We start from the raw sequence: 9691 nt of genomic DNA, 5'->3' as shown, positions 1-9691 counted from the left end.
AGGCAGAGGGAGAGGGAGAAGCAGACTCCCCCTAAGCGGGAAGCCCAATGCAGGGCTGGATTCCAGGACCCCGAGATCATGACCTGAGCCGAAGGGAGACATTTAACAACTGAGCCACCCAGGCACCCCTACAAAATACTTATTATTAATAAGTACAATACTTAATAATTTCACAGTGGAGAAACTTAGCAGACACCATTTAAACCAATTGATAAAAGCTAATATCACTAGTTATGGGACAAACTGACATCATGTGCCTCCTGATATGATGCACTAGGAAGAACACAGCAACATGCATAAATCATGAGGTAACATCAGAAAACCCAAAGTGGGGGACATTCTACAACTGCGATTGACTTGTGCATTTCAAAAATGTCAAGGTCAGAAAAGACAAGAAGACCAAGAAACTATTCCCAATGAAAGGAGCTCTGATAACAATTAAAACTAGTACAAATTTTATAAAATTTTTCAAAACAATATACATTCCAAGTTTTGGTATATAATTGTTAAACAGAGAGAGTAAAGTGATTTTGGAAATGTATCTTTGGATTCATGTATCAATGGATTAATAGTACTTACTACGAGAATGGGACAGACAGGTTTTGGCATTAATTTTATTCCTTTTTTAATTTTGTCATTTCTAAAAAAGATATCAGTGCCCCAAAACAATGTTCACATAACTAAGTGGATGGGGAGGGAAAGCATTTTGTTATAATAATGTCCTTCAATTGCTTGTACATCTTTCAAGTTAGAAGCCAAGTCACACAGTGATCTATCATCAAAAATAATTCTATTGTGGGGCACCTGGGTGGTGCAGTCGTTAAGCGTCTGCCTTTGGCTCAGGGCATGATCCCGGCGTTACGGGATCGAGCCCCACATCAGGCTCCTCCTCTATGAGCCTGCTTCTTCCTCTCCCACTCCCCCTGCTTGTGTTCCCTCTCTCGCTGGCTGTCTCTGTCAAATAAATAAATAAAAATCTTAAAAAAAAATTCTATTGAACTCTCAGCTGATAATTCAATTGTGTCTTCCATCAGTTTTACTGAAAACAAAGAATTAGAACCAATTCAGTTGGAAAGGGATTGGATATTCGCTGATGAGGGTCACTTCCTTTCTCAATACCATCACTAATAGCTAGACTGGCCTATTTGTTTGCATGCCCAGAGATTTTTCTTTTCCTCTATCTTTTAAAAAAAAAGATTTTATTTTTAAGTAGTTTCTACACCCAACGTGAGGCTCAAACTCACAACCCTGAGATCAAGAGTCACATGCTCTTCTGACTGAGCCCGCCAGGTGCTCCTCCCCCCACCCCCACCATAGCGCACTTTTATTCCCTTCCTTCTCTTCACCTGCGCTGTCTCCCACACTGATATCGTATAGACCAGTGCTATCCAACAGAAACAGAATGCAAGCCACTTGTATGATTTCTTTTAAAGATTTTATTTATTTATTTGACAGAGACAGCCAGTGAGAGAGGGAACACAAGCCGGGGGAGTGGCAGAAGAAGAAGCAGGCTTCCAGCAGAGCTGGGAGCCCGATGTGGGGCTCGATCCCAGGACCCCGGGATCACGCCCTGAGCCGAAGGCAGACAAGCTTAACGACTGAGCCACCCAGACGCCCCCACTTGTATGATGTAAAGTTTTCTAGTAGCCAATTAAAAAAAACAGGCAAAACCAATTTCTAAAAAGCTGTTTAGTGGTGCCTAGGTGGCTCAGTCGGTTAAGCATCTGACTCTTGATCTCAGTTCAGGTCTTGATCTCTGGGTCATAGTTCAAGCCCCATGCTGGGCTCCATGCAGGGCATGGAACCTACTTAAAAATAAAATAAAACTTTAGGGCGCCTGTCGTTAAGCGTCTGCCTTTGGCTCAGGGCATGATCCTGGCGTTCCGGGATCGAGCCCCACATCAGGCTCCTCTGCTGGGAGCCTGCTTCTTCCTCTCCCACTCCCCCTGCTTGTGTTCTCTCTCGCTGGCTGTCTGTCTCTGTCAAAATAAATAAATAAAAATCTTTAAAAAATAAAATAAAATTTAAATAAAAAAAAAGTAGTTTAACTCAAAATAGCAAACGTACTATCACTTCAACATATAATCAATATAAAAAAGGATCAACAAGATATTTTACATTCCCTTGTTTTCATACGAAGTCTTCAAACCGAGTGTGTATTTCACGCTTGAAGCACATTCTAGTTCAGCCTAGCCACATTTCAGGTGCTCAATAGCCACATGTGGTTAGCAGCTACCACATTAGAGCAGGTTTTGAATTTTAGTTTCAGATTATATAACTGGGTTTTGTTTTGTTTTACATTGACATTTACTTTGATTTAATGACCTACGGCTTCTCATCACTGTTTCTTGCATTTCACAAAGTCTAAGAACTTTGTGTTTTATGTAACTCTTATCACAAGTGCCTAGTAAATGTTTTAAAATATTAATGGCACCTGATGCAAGAATTATCAGATTACTCTTAACAAAGAGGATATGAAACTGTTCAAAGGTTTGGAGTTGAGCGTTTGAGACTTCATGGATAGTAACCTGCATTAGATCAAATTACTGTTTTTGATCACGATTTTTAATGTTTATCAAAAAGATAAAAGCCATGAAAACAAAGCTGGGGGAGTCAATTTCAACATTCCATTTCTACCCCACTAACCAAGACCAAAACGCAATCCAACTACCTTTTCTCCTCCGCCCCAGCTCCTTGTGCCTTCTCCACATGCTTACTCACGTACCTGCTGCTGCACTAACGGGCCTCATGGCATTTTCTTTTTATGCCTACAGGATTTAAATTTTAGCTTCTCTAGGACTTCTTACAGAGCGCCAGACATTCTCTTGGTGTTCACAAATGGTAACTTAATAAAAGTTTGCGTGACAGTAATGTGACTTTTCTCAGAACCTCTTACAGCTTTCTATAAAGATGTAGGTCTCAACCAGAAGGCACTCCAAAGACTTCTTCCAAAGTTCTCAGAGGCCAGGAGTCTCCCATCCCGGGAGGCACATTAGGACCTGGAGAGCTCCAGGCTGATGAGACTTAGAAAGGAAGCAGTCTTCATGTCCTTTGGTGTCTCTGACCACCCCACCTCTTATCCAGTCCGCTGAAGCAGCGTGCGCTCAGGACGCCCTCAGTTTTCGATAGTCACTGGTTTAGCTCTGTCAGCTTGGAGGAAGAAAGTACCGGCGGCAGACTCATGGCCCAATTCTGGGAATAACAGAAATTGTGCCCCTTTAAAGGGCCTGTGTTTCAGGAGACGGAGTTGATTTAGTTCCCTCTTCCCATCCTGTTTCCTCCCCACCAAAATATAATTGAAGAGCAAATCTGACTTAATGACACTGAAAAATTACCTAGAACCATTCTGTCTTTTCACTTTTTGTCTATTTCCAACCACCAGATAGGAGTTGTACTAATCTTTGCGTCCCTGGAACCTAGTACAGTGCTAAGCCCAGAGGAAGCAGTAACTACTTGTTAAAGAAAGTATCACTTTGTAATTCTAGGGAATTTCACATTTTGTAATTTGCTTCAAAAAAAGTGAACAGGGCGGGGGGAGGGGGGTGGCGGGGCGAGGGCTCATCGGATTGCTCCATTCTGATATCCTTGGACCTAAATTGCTCCCTAGCTGCCAGGGCTGGAGCCTCGAACTTCCCCGCGTGCCAGGGGGCGGAGGGTGGACCCCGGGACCCTCGTTTTAACGTGAAATGAAAAAAGTATGCTCGTAGTGGACAATTTAGAAATGCAAATTAAAATTACATTACATGTGTTCCTACCACTCGGAGATCACAACACCTCGGTTTACGAAATCCTCACTAAGAGCCATGCCTAGTTTTTAAAACGCGCGATTTCACTTCGTAAAGACTCTTATTTCCCGGAATTTCTTTGCAAGCTTTTTTCTCATCCAAGGCCCGACTGGCGCTCTCGCGCTCGCGCTCTCTCTCTCTCTCTCTCTCTCTCTCTCTCTCGACTACCCGCTCCGCTCGAAGCCCGATGTGGCGCTCGAGATAAAATGTGGTCGGGCAGCGGTGACAACCATCTGTCAATCTCGGTATAAAGTCATCAGTCTGGAAATCTCTCCGTCTGGCATTAGACTCAGTCGTTCCGGGTGGAAAGGCGTCAGCCTAGAGGGTAAAATCCGTCCGAGGAGGAAACTCCGCCGGGCTCCGAACCCTTCCTGAGGAGCCGCGCAGTCCCCAGGCTCTCCAGGGTCCCCAACCCCGGATCCTGCCGGTCTCCCCTCACGGCCCCTCCTGCCCCGGCCCGCGGCCGCTACGCTGGACGCCCCGGCCCCACCCCCTCAGGGCCCGCCGGACCAATGGGCGCCGAGAGCCGCCACGCGTCACGCGGCACTGGCCAATCGCCGAGGGCCACGACCGTAGAAAGCCGGGGTGCGGCGGGGCCTGCCAGGTGGACGGCGGCGGCGCGCACTGGCTTAGACACACACGGGCCATGGTGGTGGTGGCACCCGCGCAGAGCCCGGCCGCCGGGGCCCCCAAAGTGCTGCTTCTGTCCGGCAAGGCCGCCGCCGCCGCCGCCACCGGAGCCCCGGCCGGCCGGGCTCTACCACTCATGGTGCCGGGCCAGCGAGGGGCCAGCCCGGAGGCGGCGAGCGGGGGGCCGCCCCAGGCGCGCAAGCGACAGCGCCTCACGCACCTGAGCCCCGAGGAGAAGGCGCTGCGGAGGTGGGCGAGGGTCGGGGCGCGGACCCTGAGGGCGACGGGCGAGGGGCTGGGACCCGGATCCGAAGCCGGGCGCTGACCGCCTGCCGCGCTCGGGCGCCCGCGGCCTGGCCGGTGGGGTGCCAGCGTGGCGCGGGGCGGGGCAGGAAGTCGGGAGTCCCGGGCTGCCCAGGCCTTTGTTATCCCCCCTTCTTTTCTGTCTCATTAGAGATGCGTAGAGCTGGGTGTTCGCGCACTTGGGTTCCAGGACCTCTTGTTAGGTGGCCACAAACCCGTCATTCAGCTTTTCTGCATTTGGGCAGTGGCATGGACTCGATTGACCTACTTTTTTGGAGGGGCACGGAGCCGAAATGACAGTTGTCGAAAGGGCTGTGAGCTCTGTGAGGCTCACTGGTCAAACTTAGTCCCCGCGCCCTTAAAAATGGTATCTATTCATGAGGTCGTTGGAAAGATTGAGTGAGAAATGCCGAGTAGCCAGTTCTCGGTAAATGTACTTTTGTGATCACAGTGCCTTTTGTGATTTAAGTGCCTCCTCGAGCAGACACCGGGCCCAGCCGCCCGAGACTGCCCAGGATGTCAGCCTTTATTGTCCTCTCCTTTATTTGAGTTATACGGGGGAGTAAAAGTGGGAGGAGGAAATCTCTTACGATGCAACATGAGTAGTATTTGTGTCCAGCGTCCTTGCTGTGGCCGGGATGCGACGGGGGTGTGGATGACGCAGTATGGGGGAGAATGAAGCAGTTCTTCAAGCCAGATCCACGAAAGGCTCTATTTTTTTGTTTTGTTTTGTTTTATTGAGGGGAGGAGCCTGGAGTGTATTTTACCTCAGTGTACCTGATATTGTAAATGAAAATGAAAGTACCAGCTGGCCAAGTTCTCAAAGATATACATAAGGTTTGAGATGACTTAGTGTGGTCTGTCCCTTTTGTTCTCAGGAAACTGAAAAACAGAGTAGCAGCCCAGACTGCCAGAGACCGAAAAAAAGCTCGAATGAGTGAGCTGGAACAGCAAGTGGTAGATTTGGAGGAAGAGGTAAAAATACTTAAGGTCAAACTCTTAGCTTTATTTCTTGTATATTCTTCCTTGGTGAATGTCCTGATGTTTGCTGCCCATGCCAAGTTGTTTCTGTCTCTTTAGAATACAATCGAACAGTTAATTAAAAATTAAACTAAAAAAAATTAAACGAATCTAAGTTAAGGTAAATAGGTAATTAAGTGATTAAGTGTTGAAACTTGATGAGAGCAGAAGTGGTTGACCCTCTGGCATTTGGTGCTAGATCTATCTCAGAGCTGGTGAATTACAACATTACAACGTTTATCAAGTTAGTACTAAGAAATTCGTAAAAGCAGATAGAAAACCGTTGCTTAAACCTGAGACCCTTCCTGGCTTGGCCAAAAGTCCACTAACGGTTCCCTTTCCCTTCTAGGGCCCACTTATTACCTAATCTTAAATTGTTGCCAGCTACACATCTTGAATACATAAGGATTCCATACACACACACACACTTTTTAAACATATTTTGATTTTATGGTCCATCATTACCCCTTCTGTTACAACCTGCTAATTCAAGATAGGAATTTTTTTTTTTTTTTTTTTTGCCATCATATCTAAATTAAAGCCACAAGTCACACTTTGCTGAGGTCTGTATTGGTAAGTTGGAAACATTGTTATTTGTGACCCCACGACATGGCACTTGTTTTTCATAACTATGACCTTTCCTTCGAATACCTACTGTGAACCAACCGTATAAGCAGAGTTTTCCAAAAGGACAAGGAGAAGGGAAGGAAAACAACCATAGTGAAACATCGTGAGGTGGATTCTTAAGTGAAAGAAGTGGATGTTTTAATAGCTTCTTCTTGAACTTACTTCCAGAACCAAAAACTTTTGCTAGAAAATCAGCTTTTACGAGAGAAAACTCATGGCCTTGTAATTGAGAACCAGGAGCTAAGACAGCGCTTGGGGATGGATGCCCTGGGTACTGAAGAGGAGGCGGAGACCCAGACCAAGGTAAGTCAGTTCATTTGTCTATGCCCCCTATGTGAGAATTGGTTCTAAGTGACATGACTCCTTAATGACACTGATTTTTCAACTGTGTAGTGAATAGTACTAAATCCTAATAATTAAAGTAAGTTACACAGCTAAGAGCAAGTACTAACAAATATCATAGCCAACAAGATGTACCATGTCAGTGTTAAAAAGAACCAGAAAAAGAGAGCCAGTCAAATCTAACTGAATGGTACTAAAACTGTAGTAGTTCTTTGATGAATATGAATGAGTAGGGAAAGGATTTACTGTGTTCGTGACACCCCTCTGACAGAAGGTGATTATGGGCTTTAATGCACAGACATGGCAAATTTATTGATAGCACTTAAGTGGTTGACAGTAGGGCAGTTCTACTCTGTGAAGGTAATGTTCAGAACAAACTTAAAAAATTACTGTCCAAAAAGACTTGGGGCCTACAATTCACTATGGAACTTTATTACTTAAGAAAACTATTATGGGGGCACTTGGGTGGCTCAGTCAATTAAGCGTCTTGTCTTTGGCTCAGGTCATGGTCTCAGGGTCCTGGGATGGAGCCCTGCATCAGGCTCCCTGTTCAGTGGGGAGTCTGCTTCTCCCTCTGCTGTTCCCCCTGCTTGTGTTCTCTCACTCTCTGTCAAATAAATAAATAAAATCTTTGAAAAAGGAAAGAAGAGGAAATTATTACGGAGGGGCGCCTACCTAGCTCGGTCGCTGGAGCATGAGACTCTCGATCTCAGGGTTGTGAGTTAGGCCCCACTTTGGGTGTAGAGATTACTTACAGTAAAATCTTATTTTTTTCTTTTTAAGATTTTACTAAAGAGAGAGCATGAGTGGGGGAAGGAGGGGCAGAGGGAGAGGGAGAAGCAGACTCCCCGCTGAGCAGGGAGCCCAATGTAGGGCTCGATCCCAGGACCAAGATCATGACCTGAGCTAAAGGCAGACACTTAACCGACTGAACCACCCAGGTGCCCCTAAAAGTAAAATCTTAAACAAAACAAAACATTATGAAGAATATCATTGAAGATATTATTTAAGAATATCAGTCCTTCCTGAATCTTTGCTTAGCGTAAAGATGTTTCATTGCTTAGAAAATGACAGAAGTTAGTCTTGCCTCTCTTTTCTCCTCTCTTCTTAAGAGGACTCAATAAAGTGGAAATAAGGGAAAGGAAAGATTTCAGCTCTAAAGAATAGTTTCCAGCTTTTTTGAAAGTTGAGAGTCACAGCTGCCTGGTGAGCATTTCCTTGAGGACTCTGCAGTTGGAGCTGTTTATTGACGTTGGTCTTTCTTCCCAGGGGAATGGAGCGAGGCCGGTGGCCGGGTCTGCTGAGTCCGCAGCACTCAGACTACGTGCACCTCTGCAGCAGGTGCAGGCCCAGTTGTCACCCCCCCAGAACCTCTCCCCATGGATTCTGACAGTGTTGACTCTTCAGACTCTGAGGTAGGTTTTTTGAATTTAGTAAAGAGCTGTATAACTAGTTAATTCCATCTGTTTGATGTCTGACATTCCCAATCAGAGGAGCGCAGAAGTTAGTTTTGGTTGGGTTACAGGTGAGCATCGACTGCCTTCCTATCTCCAGGTAATTTTAGGACATAGAGTGAGGTATATAGATAAATGGGTCTGTGGGTTTTGGAGGTCATCCTACCGTGATTAATTTACATTGTGGGCCCTAGGAGTAAAGTATTCCAGGAAAATTCTCAGTGCATTCTGATGGTTGGATTCCATTTAATTTTTTGCCTCTTGCAGTCTGATATCCTGTTGGGCATTCTGTTCAACTTGGATCCAGTCATGTTCTTCAGATGTCCTTCCCCAGAGTCTCCCAGCCTGGAGCAGCTCCCAGAAGTCCACCAAGAAGGACCCAATTCCTTACCGGCCTCCCCTTCTCCGTCACTGGGGACGTCATCAGCCAAGCTGGAAGCCATTAATGAACTGATTCGTTTTGACCACGTATATACCAAGCCTCTAGTCTTAGAGATACCCTCTGAGACAGAGAGCCAAGCTAATGTGGTAGTGAAAATTGAGGAAGCACCTTTCAGCCCCTCAGAGAAAGATCACCCTGAATTCACTGTCTCAGTGAAGGAAGAACTTGTAGATGACTTCATTCCAGAGCTGGGCACCTCAGATCTACTTGCATCCAGCCACTGCCTGAAGCCATCTTCCTGTCTACTGGATGCTTATAGTGACTGTGAATATGAGGGCTCCCCTTCTCCCTTCAGTGACATGTCCTCTCTGCTTGGTGTAGACCATTCTTGGGAGGACACTTTTGCCAATGAACTTTTTCCCCAGCTGATTAGTGTCTAAGGAATGATCCAGTGCTGTTACCCTTCTCCTTGACCATTATGCTGCCTGGAAGATAGCAGAGAAGCCTGTGCTTCATTTAAAAAAGCCAAAGTAGAGGGTGTACAGTCCTAGGGAATTCCTCTAAAGTATTTGTTCAAACAGTATAGGTCACCCCAATATTGTCTTTTGTCATCCAGCAGTCCAAGGTACTCAGATATATTACTATAATCCAGAATTACAGCTTTTGAGGTTGTACCCTTATCTTAAGGGCAGTAGTTTGCCCTAAAATTCTATGTAAGGGTCATTGGACAAGCGTCTTAGACATGGAATTTATGAGTGGCCCTTTAACATTTCTTTTCCCCCTTCTTGGCATCCCAGGCTTGCCTCCAATTTTAGGTCCTTTAGTTTGCTTCTGCAAGCAGAGAACACCTACCTGAGGGGGCTCCTTTCCCTCATGTACAGTTCAAGTAAAGATCAAGAATCTTTTGTAAAACTATGGAAATTTACTATGTAAATGCTTGATGGAATCTTTCCCTGCTAGTGTAACTTTTGGAAGGTGCTTTCTCCATTTATTTAAAACTACCTGTGCAATTAAAAAGTGCAATGCAGTGTCTTTGTTCTTTGGTAAGTCTGTTTTCTAGGTGTTTCACTGTTTGCCATGAGAGTGCTTTATCCAACTTCAGTGAGCATGCCACTTTTTAAAGGATTTTCCCCCTTAGTTACTGCCTG

General features: G+C 45.6%; 1 protein-coding gene across 1 annotated transcript; it reads left to right on the top strand.

Moving 5' to 3' along the window:
• Positions 1-4383: 4383 nt before the first annotated feature.
• Positions 4384-9571, top strand: XBP1 (X-box binding protein 1). Its single transcript, XM_045791250.2, is given in 6 exon segments — positions 4384-4664; positions 5597-5693; positions 6534-6668; positions 7977-8036; positions 8039-8122; positions 8429-9571. Coding segments are annotated over 6 exon segments (1164 nt in total). The 5' UTR covers positions 4384-4431; the 3' UTR covers positions 8984-9571.
• Positions 9572-9691: the final 120 nt, after the last annotated feature.

The sequence above is a fragment of the Ursus americanus genome, chromosome 30 (genome assembly GCF_024610735.1).
Source record: "Ursus americanus isolate L20-20 chromosome 30, mUrsAme1.1.p, whole genome shotgun sequence".
Classification (NCBI taxonomy): domain Eukaryota; kingdom Metazoa; phylum Chordata; class Mammalia; order Carnivora; family Ursidae; genus Ursus; species Ursus americanus.
Note: the sequence above shows the minus strand (reverse complement) of the source record. Positions and strands in the feature narration are given on the sequence as shown.